The sequence below is a fragment of the Caretta caretta genome, chromosome 21, assembly GCF_965140235.1.
Source record: "Caretta caretta isolate rCarCar2 chromosome 21, rCarCar1.hap1, whole genome shotgun sequence".
Classification (NCBI taxonomy): domain Eukaryota; kingdom Metazoa; phylum Chordata; order Testudines; family Cheloniidae; genus Caretta; species Caretta caretta.
In genome coordinates, this window is record NC_134226.1 from 18,745,425 (window position 1) to 18,768,795 (window position 23,371).

Consider the following 23,371-nt stretch of genomic DNA (forward strand, 5'->3'; position numbering starts at 1 on the left):
CACTGGGAGCTGCTGAGGGCCATGCTTGCAGACGGTCCTCTTCTCCTCACTCTCCTTATGTGGCTGGGCTCTAGCTGAGGCACGTGCAGCTCCATCTGTCTGTCGCCCCATTGCCAGTGCCCAGGAGTTTGAGGTATATGTGTCTCCAAGTGCTGAGAATGGGGCTGCACCCCCATCCCCCTCACTGCATCCCTCCCCAGTCCCGTCCTGTCCTGTCCCCCATACCTACCCATCCCAGCCATGTATCCCTTACAGTGCTTTCCCACCTATCCTCTCTACCTCCCAGAGCCACCGTCCCCGTGTCCCTTACCCCCGACAGCCCTGCACCCCATTCACCTCCATATACTGCTGCACTCCCATTATGTCTCTATTTCCCCCTGTGCCTCCCACATCCTCATGCACCTGTAGCCTTCTGCCTTCACCTGTATCCCCATCCACCGCACATACCCACCAACCCCCTCCTCTCTCCTTAACTTCCCCCTCTAACCCCCACACCCTGCTATCATCCTTGGCCTTCCCCCCGCATCTTTTCCTCTCCAGCACACCCTCCTCCCTTCCCAGCTGGGTGATTTAGGCAGCCCCTGGAAAAGTGTATGAAAAAGTGTCTCTGTAGTCAAGTGTGTGCATGCATGCATTGTGTGTGAGACGGTGTCTTTTGTAGGGAGGTGCGTGAATTGTTGTGTGTGTGTGTATACCTGTGTGAATAAAATTTGCAGCCTAACTCTTTGACTTTTTTTCCTTTTGCTGGCTTGCACACAAAAAATTGATGACAGTAAAGTGTGTGTTCATTTCATAACAAGTTCTTAAAAAAAGAAGGGAACTCAAAAAGAAATATATTATTTCTTAAAAAGTGAATGTTGTTGACCAGTAATTGCAAAAGAGTTGATATATCATACATTTTGCCCCACGTTTGTCTAACTACATTATAAACTCTTTGTTGCAGACTCTCTCTCTTTTTATGTGTATGTCTAGCGCCTACCACCCTGGAGCCCTGATCTTAGTTGGGGTGTCTAGGCACTAAACAACAATTGTAATAATAAACAATGTGGAAGTATGTGTTAGTGCATGCTAGATGTGAACATATGAATACATGTGTGTATCTGCAAGTAGGTGAGGGAATCGGTTTCTACAGATTTATTTATATAGGTATCTGGACAGGTGTGCATTTCTGTAGTTGTGCTCTATGGATTTGTATTTGGGTTTCAGGAGTGGGCCTTTAATGGACCCATAGCAGCTGTGATAATGTGTGGTCCTAATTCCACACATAACTTCAGTGAACAAAAAACATGGAGCTGGTTACAAAAAATGGGAAGAGGGGAAGGAAAGAACCATGAAAACCTTTGTGAAATTTCATTTTTTAAAGATTACCTTTTTGACTATTTTGCTGCCAGCTCTTCTGTCCTGTAACAAATAAAACCTGAACTTAGTATAATACATCTGTCAAAACAATAAATATGCCTGTTTGGGCCTTGCAGTGAAAATGAGCACTTGAGAGAGGGTGGGGGAAAGTAAGCAACAGGGGGAGAGGAGATGGAGTGAGGAGGGGGTGGGGCCTCAGGGAAGGGACGGGGCAGTGGGTAGGGCAAGGGTGTCCCGTTTTCTGGAATTAAAAAGTTGGCAACCCGATGATCAAGTCACCCCTTAACCTTTCCTTTGTTAATCTAAACAGATTGAGTTCCTTGAGTCTATCCTTGTGAGGCATGTTTTCTAATCCTTTAATTGCAGCGGAAGTCGAAAAAGCAAACAGGATGTTAGGAATCATTAAAAAAGGGATAGAGAATAAGACGGAGAATATCTTGTTGCCCTTATGTAAATCCATGGTACGCCCACATCTTTAATACTGCATACAGGTGTGGTCTCCTCATCTCAAAAAAGATATACTGGCATTAGAAAAGGTTCAGAGAAGGGCAACTAAAATCATTAGGGGGTTGGAACGGGACCCATATGAGGAGAGATTAAAGAAGCTATGACTTTTTGTCTTGGAAAAGAGGAGACTAAGGGGGGATACGATAGAGGTCTATAAAATCATGAGTGGTGTGGAGAAAATGAATAAGGAAAAGTTGTTTACTTGTAAGAACTAGGGGCCACCAAATGAAATTAATGGGCAGCAGGTTTAAAACAAATAAAAGGAAGTTCTTCTTCACACAGTGCACAGTCAACCTGTGGAACTCTTTGCCTGAGGAGTTTAGAGTAACAGCCGTGTTAATCTGTATTCGTGCTTATGCTCAAATAAATTGGTTAGTCTCTAAGGTGCCACAAGTGCTCCTTTTCTTTTTGCCTGAGGAGGTTGTGGCTAGGACTATAACAGGGTTTAAAAGAGAACTGGATAAATTCATGGAGGTTAACTCCATAAATGGCTATTACTCAGGATGGGTAAGGAATGGTGTCCCTAGTCTCTGTTTGTCAGCGGGTGGAGATGGATGGCAGGAGAGAGATCACTTGATCATTACCTGTTCAATTCACTCCCTCTGGGGCACCTGGCATTGGCCACTGTCGGTAGACAGGATACTGGGCTGGATGGACCTTTGGTCTGACCCAGTGTGACCATTCTTATGTTTATGTTTAGTCATTTTCATGGCTAAACATAAACCCTCTTCATTTTATAAGAACATAACATAAGCTTTGTGAGATCTTTTTGAAGTGCTTCACAGTCTGCTTTGGTCTTAACTATCTTGAGCAGTTTAGTATCATCTGCAGACTTTGCCACCTCACTGTTTACCCCTTTCTCCAGATCATTTATGAATAAGTTGAATAGGATTGGTCCTAGGACTGACATCACTAGTTACCCCTCTCCATTCTGAAAATTTACCATTTATTCGTACCCTTTGTTCCTGGTCTTTTAACCAGTTCTCAATCCATGAAAGGATCTTCCCTCTTATCCCATGATAACTTAAATTAAGTAAGAGCCTTTGGTGAGAGACCTTGTCAAAGGCTTTCTGGAAATCTAAGTACACTATGTCCACTGGATCCCCCTTGTCCACATTTTGTCCACATGTTTGTTGACCCCCTCAAATAACTCAATTAGGTTAGTAAGACGTGATCTCCCTTTACAGAAACCATGTTGACTTTCTCAGGTTTCTCAGGGAATCTCCCTAACATCCTCAGCCATGAAGACTGAAGCAAAGAATTCATTTAGTTTCTCTGCGATGACTTTATCATCTTTAAGTGCTCCTTTTGTATGTCGATCGTCCAGGGGCCCCACTGGTTGTTTAGCAGTCTTCCTGCTTCTGATGTACTTAAAAAACATTTTATTACCTTTTGTGTTTTTGGCTAGGTGTTCTTCAAACTCCTTTTTGGCTTTTCTTATTACATTTTTACATTTAATTTGGCAGTGTTTATGCTCCTTTCTATTTACCTATTTATCAGCATCCTTGCATTATGGACTGCTTATCTTTCTTTAATTCTTAATTAATTGAGTCCAGTATTAGACACTTCATTATCTTATCTGGGATAGATGTCAGACTGGCGGGCCTGTAATTACCCATTTACGCTTTTTATATATTGCCACAACATTAGCTTTCTTCCAGTCTTCTGGAACTCCCCCAGTGTTCTAAGACTTATTGAAAATCAGTGTTAACGGTCCAGTGGGCTGCTCCTCAGCCAGCTGTTTTGAAACAAGTACATGCAAGTTATCTTGTCTGACTTCAATAGCTGCTGTTTAACATTCTCCCAAAATACTAATGGAATTTGAAAGACTGTTGTCATCATATTATATGACATTATCTGTTTTTCCCTAAATACAGAACAGAAATATTTATTGAATGTTTGTGTCTTCTGCATTATTATTGATAATTCTACCATTTGTATTTAGTAGTGGACCAATATCATTGTTAGAATTCTGTTTGTTCCTAATATACTTATATTCCTCCTTATTGTCTGTAACTGTGCTGGGTATAGATTTTTTGTTTTGTCCCTTTGTTTCCCATATCAATTTTCTACAATTCCTGGCTTCTTCTTTATATTCAGAAGTATCAACTTCCCCTTTGTTATGTATTAATTTTTAGAGCTGCCTTAATTTCCCCTCTAAACCATGTCAGTTTTTTAACCAGTGTGGCCTTCTTCCTTGATTGTGGCTTGAGCAGGGGAATTCAGAGATTGACAGAGTCCAAGGCCAGAAGGGACCACCATCATAACCATCCAGCCCAGGCCCTGCGCACACAGGTCATAGACCTTCTCTCATAAGCTGAATTTGAGATACTGTTCTAAAATATATGCTTTCTTATATTAAAACTCCAACTGATGGTCAGTCCACCACCTCACATGGTAAGCTGTTCCAGTGTTTAATGACCCTTCAGTGCTAGGAAATTGCACCTTATTTCAAGCTAGAATTTGTCTATCTTCAGCTTCCCCCTAATATCAGATGTCTTTCTCCTTGTGTGTTAAGTACCTGTACAAAAGTGATCAAATCTCCTCTCAGCCTTCTCTTTGAAAAGCTGAATAAGTTGAGCTCCTTAAACCTCATATTGTAAAGCTTGTTTTTCGGCTCCTGGATCATTCTTGTGGTCCTCCTTTGACCTCTTTCCAGTATTTCCACATCCTTCTTGAAGCATGGACATAGGAACTGGACTCTGTATTTTGGTGGTGGGCTTGCTAATGCAGCATATGGATCTAAGATCACCTCTCTACTTCTACTTGATAGTCCCCGTTTTATAAATCCAAGGATTGCATTGGCTCGTTTTGTCACGCCATTGCACTGTTGTCATGTTGAGGCGCTTATCTACAATGAATCTTTAAATCCTTCTCTGAATCACTGCTTTCCAAGATAATCTATGATCCTGTAAAGTATGGCTTGTATGCTTAGTTCCCCAAAGTATTACCTTGTTTTTGGCTGTATTAAAATGCATTTTGTTGGATTGTGACCGTTTAACCAGGTGAATTCAGATCACTCTGTAACAGTAACCTGTTCTCATTATTTGCTACCTCACCAATCATTGTCTTATGCACATTTTACAAAGATTTATATAATTTAGATTGGTGATAAAAATATTTAATAGTGTTGGACTAAGAACCGATCCTTGGGGGACTCTGCTAAAAATAGCCCCCATTCATTGATATCTCCCCATTAACAACTACATTATGAGATCAGTCAGTGAGTCAGTTTTTAATCCATATAATGTGTGCCCTATAATTCCATATATTGCAATTTTTAAAATCACAACATCATGTGGAACTAGGTCAAATGCCTTTGAGAAATCAAAGTGTACTGTAACAACACAACTGCCTGTATCAATCAGACCTTTAATCCTCTCTAAAACACAAAAAACCCAGATTGTTTGACAAAACTGGCCTCCCATGAAACCATGTTGATTGGCATTAATTATATATTTAGCCACCTGGAAATGTGTGGCACCACTCCCAATCACTGGTGCCTTGCAAGAAGCAAAAGACGACTAATCGGGTGCTCGCCTACGGTGAGGCCAGCAGAGTGTAAGGACTTGAATGGAGTTTGACCGCGCCAAGCTACTCAAGCTCTGTATTACTCAGAGCAGTATCGTTGACTTGGGTCCCATTGAAAGGTCAATTGTGTCCAGTACCACTGGACTCCCTTCCGAGTGAGAGCCGTGGAGAGATACTAGAGCTACCTTCCCCACTGGAAACATTTGAGGTGGCTAGGGAGCTGATAGCCCTCATGGCACCATACAGACCATTTGGGACCTTCTTTCTTGGGCTTTTCCCTTTTCTCCAAGCAGACAGACTCTCAAGTCACTTGGGCTCCATACCCTGGCTCCTCAGAGGAAACCCTTAAAACACAACCCCTACCTCACTTCTATCAATATCAACCTTGGCAAGATTATAGCAGGAAGTGTGGCAGGAATTATAGGATAAGGTGTCCTCCTCCTCCTTCATCCACCCAAGGACCTGGGCTTGTGAAGCAGCCATCTGGGCTGAAGCAGAACTTTTGAGAGTGTGCCTGAGGACAGTGCACCAGTTCAAGTACTGGATCTATCACCCCAGTGTTTTTAAGACCATTTATCCCATTTGTATTGTGCATGGGCCGAGATTATTGTGCCTGGGCCGAGATTACTTCAGACTGCTGGGTGCTATACATGATATGACTGGGATACTCCCTACTGTTTAGTTGTCTCCCTCCTTACCACTTCAGGGACCCTTCTCATGAGCAACTTCTGATCCAAGAGCTGTAGACACTCCTAAAAGTGGGAGCAGTAGAGGAGGTCCCTCAAGTGCTAAGGGGCAAGGGTTTCTACTCCCTCTACTTCCTGACCCTGAAAGCCAAGCAGTCTCAGTGCCATCATGGACCTGCAAAACCTCAACAGATTCATCAAGAAGCTGAGGTTCCACATGGTCTCCTTTATCTCCTCCCTGGATCCGGGGAACTGGTATGCTGCCCTTGATTTGAAGGATGGATATTTTTATATCAGGACACAGAAGATTCCTATTGTTTGTTGTTAGCCATATCCACTACCAGTTTACGGTCCTCCCTTTTGGCCTATCAGCAGCCCCTTGAGTGTTCATCAAGTGTCACTGTATTCCTGAGGAAGTGGAAGGTACAGGTTTACCTGAACCTAGAGGACTGGCTGATCAAGGGCCACACCAGGGAGTAGGTAGAGGCGGACGTTGGCTTGATACGGTCAACATTCGACAAGTTAGGCTTGTTAAACATACAAAAGTCTACCCTGTCATCCATCCAGAGGGTGGAGTTCATAAGGGCAGTACTAGACTCGGGCCAAGCCTGGGTGTTCCTTCTGGAGTTCCGATTCCAGGCTATATGTGCCATCATAAAAGGCCTCAGAAGCTACCCCATTACCACGGCACAGAACTGCCTGCAGTTTGTGGGTCACATGGCTGTCTGCACGTATGCCATATAGCATGCAAGACTGTGACTCGGATCTCTTCAAGCCTGGCTGGCTTCAGTATATCCAACTGAAATCACTTAAACAGTGGTCCCATTGGGTAATTGAGTTCCTCCTTTGGTGGCTGAATATGCAGGCTGTCTTCGGAGGAGTGCCCCTTTTCAGACCTTAACCCTCGCTGTCCCTAGTTACGGACGTGTCTGGGATGGGGAGCTCATCCGGGCAGTCTCTGGACTGAAGGCCTCTGGTCCCAGGTGGAGCTCTCACTACATATCCATGTCAGAGAGCTGAGAGTGGTGTGCCTAGGCTGCCAGACCTTCTGAGTAGTGCACCTGGAGGGCAGAAGTGTATCGGTCACGGCGGACAATATAACAGTAATGGTCTATATAAACAGACAGGGTGGAGCACACTCCTATGTCAGGAAGCCCTCAAACTGTGGGCTTCCAATACATCTTGAGGCTTCTTACCTTTCGAGGTCCCAGAATGACTTGGCAGACCACCTCAGGAGGTCCTTCTCCAACCACGAGTGGTTCATTCTCCCGAACATTGTGAACAGAATCTTCCAATCGTGGGGAGTTCACCATGTAGACTTGTTTGCAACAAGACACAACAGGAAGTGCCTGCAATTCTGCTCCTTCCTGAATCACAGCCTGGGTTCAGTTGCAGACATATTCCTCCTCCCATTGAGGGGCCTGACAATTCCACTCCTACACAAGGTGTTGCTGAAGGTCAGTAAGAAGATAACTTCTGACCTGGCCGTGTCAGTACTGGTACACCACACTCCTACACCTGTCAGTGGAGGCTTCAATTGGTCTGCCCCTTGGCGCAGATTTCATCACCCAGGACCATGTCTGCTTTCAGCATCTGAATCTCTAGTTTCTCCACCTCATGGCATGGAATCACGGCTAAACTTCTGTGAGTTGAAATGATCAGGACCCATTGGAGAGGTCCTCCTAGGCAGCAGAAAACCATCCATGTGGGCCACGTACCTGACTAAGTGGAAAAGATTCTCTATGTGGTCGATGCAAAGGGCACGTCATCTACACAGTCATCAGCACCCTTCACTCTGGACTACTTGCACCTAAAATAGTGAGGGCTGTCAGTGTCATCAATCAAGATCCATTTGGCCGCGATTTCGGCATTTCACCCCAGGTCACCAGCCGATCAGTCTTCCCCAATCATCAGCCGCTTTCTCAAGGGATTGGTCAGGCTGTACCCTCAAGTGTAACAACCAGTTCCTCCCTGGGACTTCAGTCTAGTACTATGGAGACTCATGTGGCCCCTGTTTGAACCCCTAGCACATGTTTGCTGCTCTATCAATCCTGGAAGGTAGCATTCCTGGTAGCCATAACATCGGCCAGGAGGGTTTCTGAGATTAAGGCCCTCACATCCGAGCCTCCATAACCTGGTCTCCTACAAGGACAAGGTCCTGTTCTGTCCTCACCCAGCCTTACTTCCGAAGGTCGTCTTGCAATTTCACACGAACCAGGACATATTCCTCCCGGTCTTTTACCCAAGACTGCATGCCAGTTACTGAGAGCGAAGACTTCATTCTATGGATGTAAGGTGAACATTGGCCTTTTACATCAAGAGGACAAAACCATTTTGCAGGTCAACTCAGCTCTTTGTGGCCACAGCAGACAGATTGAAGGGCCTCCCGATCTTGTCCCAAAGAATCTCATCATGGATTACGTCCTGTATCTGTGCATAGTACGACCTGGCAAAGGTACCTGCTCCAGTGCTGACAGCACATTCCACAAGGGCTTAGGCCTCCTCTGCAGCATTCCTGGCCCAGGTTTCGATCCAGGAGGGATCTGGATCGAAAGGTAGCAATGTGGAGGGTAGCAATGTGGTCGTCTGGCCACACCTTCACTTTGCATTACACCATTACACAGCAAGCTAGAGAAGATGCCGTATTTGGCAGAGTGGTGCTGCAATCCGCGAGTCAATGAGCTCCGACTCCTCCTATTCAACTGCTTGGGAGTCACCTACTTGGAATTGACCTGAGCAAGCACTCGAAGAAAAAAGTTACCTACCTTCCATAACTCCTCTTCGAGATGTGTTGCTCATGTCCATTCCAAGACCCATCTGCCTACCCTAGCTGGCAAGGAGGAACTGAAGAGGTGGAGGGGAGGGTTGGCAGGGTGCGACTCCAGGGGCCATCTGAGGCGACCCAACGGATACCACTAGGAGAAAAACCTTCCAGCGACTGTGCATATGGCACCTACTTGGAATGGACATGAGCAGTACATCTTGGAGAACAGTTCCGGAAGGTAGGTAACCATTTTTTTTTTTCCAGACAAGATTTCACTTGATTTCAAATGATGGAGAATCCATCACATCTCTAGGTAAATTGTTCCAGAGATTGATTACCCTCACTGTTAAAAAATCTATGCCTTATTTGTAGATTGAACTTTTGGTAGTTTCAACTCTAGCTGAAATTGTTATACTATTGTTTGCTAGAATAAAAAGCGCTCTGTCATCATAAATATTCTCCTCATGGAGGTATTTGTAGACTGTGATCAAGCTACCTCTTATCCTTCTCTTGGATGAGCTAAAGAGATAGTCAAACCTGCCTTTAGAAACTGACCTCATATCATTGTAGATCTTTTCTGAAAACAGTGTTTTATAGAAAGAAAAGGAGTACTTGTGGCATTTTAGAGACTAACAAATTTATTTGAGCATAAGCTTTCGTGAGCTACAGCTCACTTCATCGCTCAAATAAATTTGTTAGCCTCTGAGGTGCCACAAGTACTCCTTTTCTTTTTGCGGATACAGACTAACACGGCTGCTACTCTGAAACCAGTGTTTTATAGGGGAAACACAGTTTCTGTCCAAAATTTTCAGTATATAATCTGAGTAAATGTAGAATTTTTCAGAAAAGTTTAAACAAACTTCATTAAATAGTTTCAGAGTATCAGTTAAAAATTGCCCCCAAAAGATTTCAGTGTCAAAGTGTCATGATTTTTCAGGCCCCTCTGGTTTAAAAACTACAAACTGTAGAAAGTCAGTCATAGTGAGAGTTTGGGCTCTCTGGTGTTGCGTAATTTTATTAAGTAACAGAAATTTTCATCATCACAGACTGTATGGTTAGCCCAGGGAGAGAAGTTTTACAGTGACTAGGTGAGTTGTACAGGAAGTATTTAAGTATTGGCTGGTTAAAAGCAGGAGCTCCCTGAAACTGATCAACTGGCTCAGGACTATTATAGGCATTGTGGAATGTGTATAGAACTCTAGGATTCATGCATGCAACTTGTCAATATGCTATTCCTATGAGACGATGGACAGCTTTGTTTGTATCCTAGAATAAGTGCTGCTCTTGACGTATGTATAGGTTATTAGACATTCAAATGATACATTTGAGCTGTAGCTCACGAAAGCTCATGCTCAAATAAATTCATAGAATCATAGAATATCAGGGTTGGAAGGGACCCCAGAAGGTCATCTAGTCCAACCCCCTGCTCAAAGCAGGACCAATTCCCAGTTAAATCATCCCAGCCAGGGCTTTGTCAAGCCTGACCTTAAAAACCTCTAAGGAAGGAGATTCTACCACCTCCCTAGGTAACGCATTCCAGTGTTTCACCACCCTCTTAGTGAAAAAGTTTTTCCTAATATCCAAATTAAACCTCCCCCACTGCAACATGAGACCATTACTCCTCGTTCTGTCATCTGCTACCATTGAGAACAGTCTAGAGCCATCCTCTTTGGAACCCCCTTTCAGGTAGTTGAAAGCAGCTATCAAATCCCCCCTCATTCTTCTCTTCTGCAGGCTAAACAATCCCAGCTCCCTCAGCCTCTCCTCATAAGTCATGTGTTCTAGACCCCTAATCATTTTTGTTGCCCTTTGCTGGACTCTCTCCAATTTATCCACATCCTTCTTGTAGTGTGGGGCCCAAAACTGGACACAGTACTCCAGATGAGGCCTCACCAATGTCGAATAGAGGGGAACGATCACGTCCCTCGATCTGCTCGCTATGCCCCTACTTATACATCCCAAAATGCCATTGGCCTTCTTGGCAACAAGGGCACACTGCTGACTCCTATCCAGCTTCTAGTCCACTGTCACCCCTAGGTCCTTTTCCGCAGAACTGCTGCCTAGCCATTCGGTCCCTAGTCTGTAGCTGTGCATTGGGTTCTTCCGTCCTAAGTGCAGGACCCTGCACTTATCCTTATTGAACCTCATCAGATTTCTTTTGGCCCAATCCTCCAATTTGTCTAGGTCTTTCTGTATCCTATCCCTCCCCTCCAGCGTATCTACCACTCCTCCCAGTTTAGTATCATCCGCAAATTTGCTGAGAGTGCAATCCACACCATCCTCCAGATCATTTATGAAGATATTGAACAAAACCGGCCCCAGGACCGACCCTTGGGGTACTCCACTTGATACCGGCTGCCAACTAGATATGGAGCCATTGATCACTACCCGTTGAGCCCAACAGTCTAGCCAGCTTTCTACCCACCTTGTAGTGCATTCATCCAGCCCATACTTCCTTAACTTGCTGACAAGAATACTGTGGGAGACCGTGTCAAAAGCTTTGCTAAAGTCAAGAAACAATACATCCACTGCTTTCCCTTCATCCACAGAACCAGTAATCTCATCATAAAAGGCGATTAGATTAGTCAGGCATGACCTTCCCTTGGTGAATCCATGCTGGCTGTTCCTGATCACTTTCCTCTCATGCAAGTGCTTCAGGATTGATTCTTTGAGGACCTGCTCCATGATTTTTCCAGGGACTGAAGTGAGGCTGACTGGCCTGTAGTTCCCAGGATCCTCCTTCTTCCCTTTTTTAAAGATTGGCACTACATTAGCCTTTTTCCAGTCATCCGGGACTTCCCCGGTTCGCCACGAGTTTTCAAAGATAAATTGGTTAGTCTCTAAGGTGCTACAAGTACTCCTTTTCTTTTTTCAAATGATACAAACTCTCTTTATTTAATCTTAGTGTAAAAGTTCCCTTTCATATATTTTAAGGCTAGGAGGGTCCATTATGATTATCTGGTCTGACCTGCATAACACAGACCCTAGCTTATGCTCAAATAAATTGGTTAGTCTCTAAGGTGCCACAAGTACTCCTTTTCTTTTTACAGACCTTAGAGGTTAGCTAAGTGATCTAGTTCAAAGATTTCTGGAATGAAACTAGATCATATCTTTTAGAAAGACTTCAAATCTTGCCATCCCTTGGGAATCTGTGCAATGGTTAATTACCCATTTATATCTTAGGGTATGTCTACACTTGCAGAGTTTTTGCACTGTAAATTTCACTGGTGATAGGGAACCGGTGAAAGAAAAGCGCTGGTTTGTGTACTCAATTCCTTAGGCATCAGAGAATGTTTACATTACAGCACTTTCATTGCTGATGAGAGCAGCGCTATAGGGCAGCTATCCCACAGTGCAGCTCACTTGATAGGTCTTGTGGGAAGAGAGGTGAGCGGAAGGCATTCTGGGTCCCTGCTCAGTGCCCTGTGATGCACTGCTTCGTGTCCCAGCAGCCCCATTGCTTCCTTGTTTCTTTTGCAGCATTTTTTAAAACCCCCTGCTGTCTGGCTTTTTTCCCTGCCACATCTACAAGCAGGAATGGATCTGGCACTCCTGTCCACTACTCTGATAGTTGTCACTTGCACATCACGCTTGGCAGTGCAGCTGTTCCTAAACCTGCAAAGAGAGCTGCAGTCAGAGATGCCTGATGAGCTGCCTGAAATTGAAAGAAGTAACATTTGATTGCTTTTGGCATTAACTGAGGAGCTGTGTACTGTGGAACAGCTAGGGAAGCTAGCTCAGAGTTGTGGGATCATATTGTTACGCATGTCTGGGATTACGACCAGTGGCTTCAAAACTTTTGGATGTGGAGAGCCACCTTCATGGAACAATGTGCTGAGCTTTCCCCAGACCCTACTTTGCAAGGACACCAGACTGAGAGCTGCAATCACTATAGAAGTCTCTAAGGTGCCACAAGTACTCCTTTTCTTTTTGTAGAGAAGTGTGTGGCAATCGCATTGTGGAAGCTGGTGACTCCAGATAGCTACTGGTCGGTTGTAAACCAGTTTGGAGTGGGGAGATCGACCATTGGTGCCATGGTAACTCAAGTGTGCAAGGCCATTAATCGCATCCTACTGCGCAAGACCGTGACTCTTGGTAATGTGCATGACATTTTGGATGGCTTTGCAGAAATGGGCTTCCCTAACTGTGGAGGGGCGATAGATGGTACGCACATCCCTATTGTTGCCCCGGCCCACCTTGGCACCGAGTATATAAATCGTAAGGGGTACTTTTGCATGGTTTTGCAGGCGCTAGTGGATACCAGGGCTATTAGAGGGGCACAGTGTGTGGCAGTTAGGATCCGGGATGCCTTGAGGGAAAAGTTTTTGCAAATGAAAATCATTAAATTTTGCTGCTGTGCTTGGGAAAGGAAGTGTTAACGGCATGTGCTGTGCTACATGGCGGTTCTGTATGTAACGTCAGTGAAGATGAAGTGCTAGTTGACTTGTAGCTGTGATGACATGTACAGAAATGTGAACACACAAATAAAGCTTCTTTTTGAAAAATTTGTGCTTTTATTTTAAAAACGGAGAAAACACCCGTATACCTTACAGCTGTGTATAACTCCAGCTGTCGCTTGACAAGCTGTCTGTGGTTGTGGATTGTCGAGGAATGGAAAAAATTTACAGCGAGCCTATAAGAATGTGCAGTGGGAGTTTGGGGAGTGCATGGGAAAGAATTCTGCACCCATTGCAAGGGGGGGCAGGCATGAATCAGGTCACTCTGCAGTGTAATGAGAGAATGCAACATATCTGTCTGACGCTCCAGAATGTTGTTTAGCCTCTCTGTGGCTTCCCTATAGAAAGCATTATTCTCTTTTCGGTCTCAGTTCTCTCCCTCTTTCCACTTTGTCATGGTTTCTCTCTATTTATTTTTATCATGTGTCTCCTCTTGGGAGTGCTGAATCACCTCATGAAACACGTCTGCCCTAGTGCATCTTGGTTGCTTTCTTATACGTCACAGACGGTCTGCTACAGTGGGGGGTGGGTCTTCCACAGTCTTTTCTGAGGAGACAAAAGCAACACATTGCTGTGAAACATACATACAGAAATCACAGTGTATGTTGCAATACACCACTGGTAAGAAATCACTCTCTTGGTGACAAAAGTCAAAGCATCCATGATGCACAAGGACCCAGCAATGGTGAGGGAACACAGGGTTAGAGGGTTTATTGCATACACGCATTCTGAAAAGGGCTAGCATGAAGGGAGGGTACCCAGCACACAAACACAGCCATCGTAGTACTTTTCTGTGCCCTCAACCTGCTTTATGCATTGTCAAAGCAAAGCAACTTTCCAGAGCTCTGCTCTCCTGCCTCTGCCTCAGCAGCCAGTGGCCACTCACACTGGCTAGACACCTCCAGAGTAGAGAAGGGGTCCTGAGTGCACACAACAATGGGCTCCACAGCTTCCTCAGCCGCCTCCTCTTCATCTGTGATCTCCTCCTCCTGGCTAGGGCCACTTTTCACTGACTCCAGACATGAAGAAGTATCCACTGGGCTCTTTGCAATGGAGGTGGGGTCATCACTTAGGATTGTATCCAACTCACTGTAAAAACAGCAGCTTTGTGGTGCAGCACCAGACTCTGTTTGCCTCCCTTGCCTTGTGGTATGCGTTCCTCAGCTCCTTCACCTTCGCTCTGCACTGTAGGGTGTCCCTGTTATGCCCTTTCTGCAATCTGCATGCAGTCTGCTCATAGGTATTGAAATTCCTATGGCTGGAATGCAGCTGGCACTGCACAACCTCCTCTCCCCAAACACTGATCTGGTCCAGTAGCTCAGCGTTGCTCCAAGCAGGGGATCATTTGGGATGTGGAACAGCCATGGTCACCTGGGCAGATGAGCACTCGCAACAGGAAATGGAGTTTCAAACTTCCTGGGGCTTACAGTGGGAGGGGCGGATGTCCATTTACCTGGCGTCGGAGCAGAGGAGATGCTGGCCAGAGTGGTCACTTTTGGAACTGTGGGATATCCTCTGGAGGCTAAATGGTGTTTACACAGGTAGCACGTGTCTTCACTTTCACAACAGTGCAGAAAGAGCTGTATGCCTCTCATGAAGGTGATTTTCTTTTTGCGGTGAAACTTCTGAGTTTCACTGCAAAAAGTCATTAACAAGTGTAGATGTTCCCTTGGTTTTAGTGCAAAAAAGGGACTTTTTGTGCTTTAAATGGCAAGTGTAGACATAGCCTTAGTTCCACTTTGGACTTTGGTGATTTCAGCTTCCAGTCCATTGGATCTTTGTCTTTGTCTGCTAACAAAGAGCTCTGTAATATTAGAAATCTGCTCCCTGGCAAGTTACCTCATTGTAAGTGAGTTTTCCTCATTATGAATCATTCTTGTGGCTCTTCCTGAACTAGCTCCAATTTTTCAGCATTCTGGCTCTGCCACAGGCTTCCTGTGTGATGTTGGACATGATCTTCTCATGCTGCACAATTGCGCCAAATTAAGGGTATAAATCAAAAGTAATAATAGTAAAGAAACCCTATTGCATGTGACATCACTGTAATAGTGAAAAAGTCTTGAAAATCTATGGAGATTGGGTTTGAGACTATTACAGTTTTCATGTTAAATGTTCCCTCTAAAATAACAAACATACTACCCATGTCCATATTGCCTAGTGTTATACCAATAAAATAAAAACCAGCAGGATCTTATTAAAGGGAAAAAGGCAAAATACCACATTTATTGTGAATACAGAAAGAATCATAGTAAGCAGTTAGTTATAGCTATAACATTCCATTCAATCTCATATTTATTCACACATTCATTCATACAAACACACACACACAGGTTCTGCAAGGTTGTTATCATAGTTACCAGCCTTAGAGTTGCTCATGCCAAGCCACTGGCCAGGTGGCCTGGACATAAGGAGGGAGCAGGGCCTTGTCAGATGCTCATCTGATGCTCGTGGAAGTTGGTTTGCAGAATCAGACCCCAAAGTTCTCACTTTTTAGAGTCTATTTTTATAGGAATTTCTTCCTATGCCAGTCTATGGGAATTGCTTCATCATGCTGTTGCTGAATCAATCAGCAGATAGCACATTCCTGACGGCTCCAAGATGTTATCTTGTTCTTTGGTTCTCCCATTCTTGAGGCTGTTGGGTGGATTCCAGTCTGCCCTCCGGGGGGCGGTCCTCTGGTTATTTCCACTTGATGCCTTCTTCAGCCGATGGACACTGGATTCTTAGGCTGTCACCTCCCTGATCATTCAGTTATATCCACACCAAGCATCCATCCACATACATCCTCTATCTCTATTTTAATCACAATTGTTAATACAACGAAAGGGCGGGGAGTCTCTGGGTGCTGTTTCTGTTGTTAGAGTATTGCTTTGAGTCTCTCTCTCTGTGAATTGCTTTGAGAACAGACTCTGTCTTAGAATGTACTAACACAATTAGCAGCTTGCAAGTTTCACACATAGAGGGAGAGAAACAGTACCAAAAACCAAGAGACCTCTTAATTAGTAATACCCTGGAATTTAAACTATGGGGAATCAAACTCATTTGTGATTTTAATACAGAACTTCTTTAATATGATCCAACACTAGTCCACAAGGAGGAAAAGGCAAATATGATCTTCCCTGGTCACCTGATACTGTGTCACTTCAATATCAGAAGTTCTTATTACTATTACTATCCTTCTATAGTTACAGAGAAAAAAAAGATACCTTGATATATAAGAAATTGGTATCAGATTTAAACTAAGCTAAATTTGGCTCTTCTAAATAAACACTATACCTCACCCACCTCATCTCATATATATCACAGCCAGCTGGTGTGACAGTAATCTCTTTATTGGTCCAATAAGAGAGATTACTGCACCCACCTGGCTGTGATATATATGTCAGTTCCAGGATATTAGACACATATGGGTATAACTACACTACATGTGATAAATGTTAGTGGTCTGAGAGATATTATTGCTTTGTAATCTTAGGTAAATGCTACCCACCAACTTTAGATGATCTCTGTCGAAGTAAGAGTGGTGGCGTGTATTGTGTTTTCTTGTTAGATATATTTCAGCTATTTCTGAATATTTTTAAACAAAATACTCCTAAAGTAGTTATTTTTGGTTGACAACATAGCTGCTGTTGCTTGGCGATCAGGCAGAGACTCTTTGCCTTCCGCTGCAGCATGGGGTCTGAGGCACTTGCAGGTTTAAACTGGTGTAAGTGGTGGATTCGCTGTAACTTGAAGTCTTTTAAAACCATAATTTGAGGACTTCAGTAACTCAGTCAGAGGTGAGGGGTCTATTACAAGAGTGGCTGGGTGAGGTTTTGTGGCCTTGCGATGTACAGGAGCTCAGGCTAGATGACCACGATGGTCCATTCTGATCTTAAAGTCTATGAGGTGTGAGAAGCAAAGAAATTGTTTACCTGATGTGCTTGTGTTTCTCCTGAGCATTTAAAAGTCTCTGATTCCAGCTAATTGCCTTTTCAGGAATACACTCAATACTGTGCATTGCAGTTGGTTTTGTGGCCAGTGAATCTGTTTAATTTATATGTTGAGAGCAAAAATTCCGAACAGGAAAAAGCAAATAAGTGGCATATGTAACATTTGAACAGGCTGTGTCTGGAGGTTGTAATTATGTTCTCTCCACCACAAGGGTCTTTTCCTGTATGAAGGAAATGGCACAGTAGGCTCTGCCAAGGACACCTACTATTTCTGCTTGACAGACAAGATCTCTAACTGACATATTATGCCTGCCCATTTTGGAATGCGACCTTGCAGTTACAGTGGACATCCTAACTCTGTGACATGCATCTGATGAAGTGAGCTGTAGCTCACGAAAGCTTATGCTCAAATAAATGTGTTAGTCTCTAAGGTGCTACAAGTACTCCTTTTCTTTTTAATTTGTGTGTGTGTATGTCTGTCTGTGAGATTAAAGGCTAATCTTTGTGAGTCACATCTTTAGTTTCAGAGTATTAGTGGAAGACCTATTTCATTACATGTCAAAACAATCTATTTAAAGACACAATGAACATAATTTCTTAATGAAAGCAAAAAGAATCGAACCTGAATTAAAAATCTTTCAATTTTTAGAAGACAGCATTGTAAAGTGCTTTGCTTTTTCTTACCTTCAGTGTGTGAATATGTGTGTGTTGAAGTGTTTGTGTATTGTGAGATCATTTGGGGAAAATACTAGATTTCTTCATATTTGAAATGGAGAAGTGAGGCTGTCTTTGGGTTTGGCTTTGTTTTAACTTTTGGTGTATCTAGCTTGTAAACACAAAGAATGTATTGAATTTTCCTATTCTGTTTACTGAAGCTTTTCTCTTTCCCCAGGACTGGCAGCCACCATTTGCATGTGATGTCGATAAACTTCATTTTACTCCACGAATCCAGAGGCTGAATGAATTGGAGGTAGAGTCAGAAACTGATGCCATTAACATTAGAATCCACTTGAAGGAGTAAATATGTTCAAAGTAGTTTATTCTTTAGGATGTGCAATGAAGCAAAAGGTTGTTCCCCTCTATTCGACATTGGTGAGGCCTCATCTGGAGTACTATGTCCAGTTTTGGGCTCCACGCTACAAGAAGGATGTGGAAAAATTGGAAAATGTCCAGTGGAGGGCAACAAAAATGATTAGGGGACTGGAACACATGAGTTATGAGGAGAGGCTGAGGGAACTGGGATTGTTTAGTCTACAGAAGAGAAGAGTGAGGGGGGATTTGATAGCTGCTTTCAACTACCTGAGAGGTAGTTCCAGAGAGGATGGTTCTAGACTGTTCTCCGTGGTAGCAGATGACAGAACGAGGAGTAATGGTCTCATGTTGCAGTGGGGGAGGTTTAGGTTGGATATTAGGAAAAACCTTTTCACTAGGAGGGTGGTGAAACACTGGAATGCGTTACCTAGGGAGGTGGTGGAGTCTCCTTCCTTAGAAGTTTTTAAGGTCAGGCTTGAGAAGGCCCTGGCTGGGATGATTTAATTGGGGATTGGTCCTGCTTTGAGCAGGGGGTTGGACTAGATGACCTCCTGAGGTCCCTTCCACCCCTGATATTTTATGATTCTATGATACCTCTGGAAATCAAGCCCAATAGAACTAATATTTTCAGAATCTCTGTAGAAAGGAAGCAGTATTTAGTGAAAATACGTGCTAAAGTTGTTTGCTTTGGAACAAAACTTAAACGACTATACAATTATTAAAATATGGTGAGAAATGTGATGTGGAGTTTTTTTTTTTTATTACTGTTTATAGGGATGTGAAGTGATTAAAAAATTATGGTTAATCGCATTGTTAAACAATAATAGAATACCATTTATTTAAATATTTTTGGATGTTTTCTACTTTTTAAAATATATTGATTTCAGTTATAACAATACAAAGTGTACAGTGCTCACTTTATATTTATTTTTGATTACAAATATTTGCACTGTAAAAATGATAAACAAAATAGTATTTTTCAATTCACTGCATACAAGTACTGTAGCACAATCTCTTTATTGTGAAAGTACAACTTACAAATGTAGATTTTTGTTGTTGTTACATAACTGCACTCAAAAACAAAATAATGTAAAACTTTAGAACCTACAAGTCCACTCAGTTACACCTCTTGTTCAACCAGTCACTAAGGGTATGTCTACACTACGAAATTAAGTCGATTTTATAGAAGTTGATCTTTAGAAAGCGATTTTATACAGTCGATTGTGTACATCCCCACTAAGTGCAGTAGGTCGGCGGAAAGCATCCTCAATACCGTGGCTAACATCAACTCATGGATGGTCCACCGTGGGTAGCTATCCCACGGTCCCTGCTGCCCATTCGAATTCTGAGTTATGCTTCCAATGACTGATGGGGCAAAAACATCGTCGCGGGTGGTTTTGGGTACCTGTCGTCAGTCTCCCCTCCTTCCCTCCCACTGTGAAAGCAATGGCAAACAATCGTTTCGCACCTTTTTTCCTGGGTTACCCATGCAGACGCCATAGCATGGCAAGTATGGAGCCCGCTCAGCTCAGTGCTGCTGTTGTGAGCATTGTAAACACCTCGTGCATTATCCTGCGGTATGTGCAGAACCTGGCTAGGAGACACCAGCACGAGGAGGACATGGACACAGACGTTCCTGAAAGCACAGGATGTGTCAATTGGGACATCATGGCGACAGTGGAGCAGGTTGATACAGTGGAACACTGATTTTGGGCCCAGCAAACAATCACAGACTGCTGGGACTGCATAGTGTTGCAGGTATGGGATGATTCCCAGTGGCTGCAAAACTTTTGCATGCATAAGGCCACTTTCCTGGAACTTTGAGTTGTTTTTCCCTGCCCTGAAGTGCAGGAATACCGAGATGAGAGCTGCCCTCACAGTTGAGAAGCAAGTGGTAATAGCCCTGTGGAAGCTTGCAACGACTGACTGCTACCGGTCAGTCTGGAATCAATTCAGATTGGGCAAATCTACTGTGGCGGCTGCTGTGATCCAAGTAGCCAATGCAATCAGTGACCTTCTGCTAACAAGGCTAGTGAGTCTGGGAAATGTGCAGGTCATAGTGGATGGCTTTGCTGCAATGGGGTTCCCTAACTGTGGTGGGGCGATAGAATGCATCCCCCTATCTTGGCACCGGACCACCTTGCCAACCAGTACGTAAACTGCAAGGGGTACTTGTCAATGGTGCTGCAAGTCAATGGTGCTGGATCATAAGGGACGTTTCACTGACACCAACGTGGGATGGCCAGGAAAGGTGCATGACGCTCGCATCTTTAGGAACTCAGGGCTGTTTGAGCAGCTGCAAGAAGGGACTTACTTCCCAGACCAGAAAATAACCGTTGGGGATGTTGAAATGCCAATACTTATCCTTGGGGACCCAGCCTACCCCTTGCTCCCATGGCTCATGAAGTCATACACAGGCAGCCTGGACAGTAGTAAGGAGCAGTTCAACTACAGGCCGAGCAAGTGCAGAATGGTGGTAGAATGTGTCTTTGGACTTTTAAAAGCTCGCTAACGCTGTTTGCTGACTAGGTTAGACCTCAGTGCAACGAACATTCCCATTGTTATTGCTGCTTGCTGTGTGCTCCATAATATCTGTGAGAGTAAGGGGGAGATGTTTATGGCAGGGTGGGAGGTTGAGGCAAATCCCCTGGCGGCCAATTTTGAGCAGCCAGACATCAGGGCGATTAGAAGAGCACAGCTAGGTGCGCTGCGCATCAGAGAGGCTTTGAAAAACAGTTGGCAAACCCAACTGGCATTGCTTGCTATGGGAAAGGAGGGCACTGCAGTTAGAAGCCATTCCCACATGTTATGAAGGCGGAAGAAGCCAACTATAGCTGCCTGGAAACCAAATTCTGTTGCCCAGACATGTGTGATGTGTCACTATTCCAGCAGGCGCTCAATATAAAAGGCAAAATGCGACCTTATACCTAAAGCACATGGGCTGTCTGCTGTGAATTGCTTGATTCACTGTGAAAGTCTCCCTTTTGTTCTCAGAAATGTATCTTCTTAAATTTTATTCTCCCTTTTTAATCCCCCTGCAGGTGCAAATGTTTATATGCTCCCCATATCATATCCGTCCTTGAGGTTATCACAGATTAGAAGGCAAAAAAAAAGGAAACAAAACAAAAAAAAACCTGCACTCGCGATGACATGTTTTCAGAGCTCATGCAGTTCTCCCACATGGATAGGGCACAGCTGAATGCATGGAGGCATTCGGTGGCAGAGGCCAGGAAAGCATACAGTGAGCATGATCAGAACACGCAGGAGGCGATGCTGAGGCTAATGTGGGAGCAAATGGACATGATCAGGCATCTGGTGAAGCTGCAGGAAAGGCAAGAGCACAGACCGCTGCTATATCCATTGTATAACCACCTGCCCTCCTCACCAAGTTCCATATCCTCCTCACCCAGATGCCCAAGAACACGTTGGGGGAGGCTCCAGGCACCCAGCCACTCCACTCCAGAGGATGGCCCAAGCAACAGAAGGCTGTCATTCCAACAGCTCTGATTTGTGGTGTGGCTACAATAAGCAATGTGGCCTTGTCCTTCCCTCCTCCCCCACCCCACCCGGAGTACCTTGTCAGTGATCCCCCCCCCCCTTTTTTTTTTAAATAAATAAAGAATGCATGGATTCAACACAATAGGGACTTTATTTCCTTTGCCAGCTGTGGTCAAAGTGGGGAGGGGGATTGGCTTACAGAGAAGTAAATTCAACAAAGGGGGCGGTTTTGCTTCAAGGAGAAACACATACAACTGTCACACTGTAGCATGGCCAGTCATGAAGAGGCTGCAGTTTTCGGGTGAATGTGCAGCACACACCTATCCCCCACTCCACCACATGGCTATTCTCTGGGATGATCCCTTTTAGCCAAGTGCAAACAGCCCAGCATGAACGGGGTCCTTTTACTGTTCCCTTACAAAAATTTGCCTATTTCAAGCAGGTGACCATGAATAATATCACTCTCCTGAGGCTGACACAGAAAGATAAAGACCGAATGTTGCATGAATGTGACCAAAACCTAGGACCATTCGCTGCCATGGTTTGTGCTGCAATGATTCCAGACTGCTTGCTACTGGCTTGGCATGGTAAAGTGTCCTACCGTGGAGGACAAAATAAGGCAGCCCTCCCCAGAAACCTTCTACAAAGGCTTTCAGAGTACCTCCAGGAGAGCTTCATGGAGATGTCCCTGGAGGATTTTCCTCTCCATCCCCAGACACGTTAACAGACTTTTCCAGTAGCTGTACTGGTCGCGAATGCATCCCAATTCTTCAGGGCAAATCAAACATTAAACACAATTGCTTTTAACCCCTGTAGTGTAGTTACAAATGTGCACTCACCAGAGGTGCCTTCTCCGGCTTCAGGGTTGGGGAACCCGCCTTGGGAGGGTATTGGCTCCAGGGTGATGAAAAGGTCCTGGCTGCTGGGGAGAACGGATTCTCCGCTTGCCTGCTGCGCATTCTCCTCTTCCTTCTCTTCCTCATCCACAAACTACTCCTGTGTGTTGTGTGAGACTCCCCCCTTGCAGGTGTCCACAGACAGTGATGGGGTAGGGTCCCCCACTAGAATGGCATGCAGCTGATCATAGAAGCGACATATATGGGGCTCTGACCTGGAGCGACCATTTGCCTCCTTTGACTTTTGGTAGGCTTCCCTGAGCTCAACTTTCACGTGGCACGGCTGTGTCTCCCTGGTGTAGCATCTCTCCACAATGCCCTGTGAGATTTTGGCATTTTTATTAGCATTTCTTCTTTTTCATTGGAGTTCTGCCTGCACAGATTCTTCTCCCCATACAGCAATCCGATCCAGTGTCTCCCTTTCTGTCCATGCTGGAGCTTGTTTCTGATTGTGGGACTGCATGGTCACCTGTGCTGCTGAGATCGCCACGCTGACCAAACAGGAAATGAAATTCAAAAGTTCCTAGGGCTTTTTCTGTGTACCTGGCTAGTTCATCGGAGTTGAAAGCACTGTCCAGAGCAGTCACTTTGGAGCACTCTGGGATAGCAGGCCGATACCATTGAATTGCAGAACGCTGCATCTACGCTACCCCACGTTCAACCCAGGAAGGTAGATTTTAGCACTACTCCCCTTGCTGGGGAGGAGTAC

At 44.4% G+C, this 23,371-nt stretch overlaps 1 protein-coding gene across 8 annotated transcripts in view; it reads left to right on the plus strand.

The window, feature by feature from the left end:
- Positions 1–23,371, plus strand: part of KDM5B (lysine demethylase 5B) — a 184,112-nt gene that overhangs the window by 19,512 nt on the left and 141,229 nt on the right. For all 8 annotated transcript variants that reach the window (XM_048826607.2, XM_048826615.2, XM_048826612.2 and 5 more), the window contains exon 2: positions 18,129–18,206. In XM_048826607.2, coding sequence (XP_048682564.2) covers positions 18,129–18,206 — 78 coding nt within the window. The remainder of the gene's footprint in view (positions 1–18,128; positions 18,207–23,371) is intronic.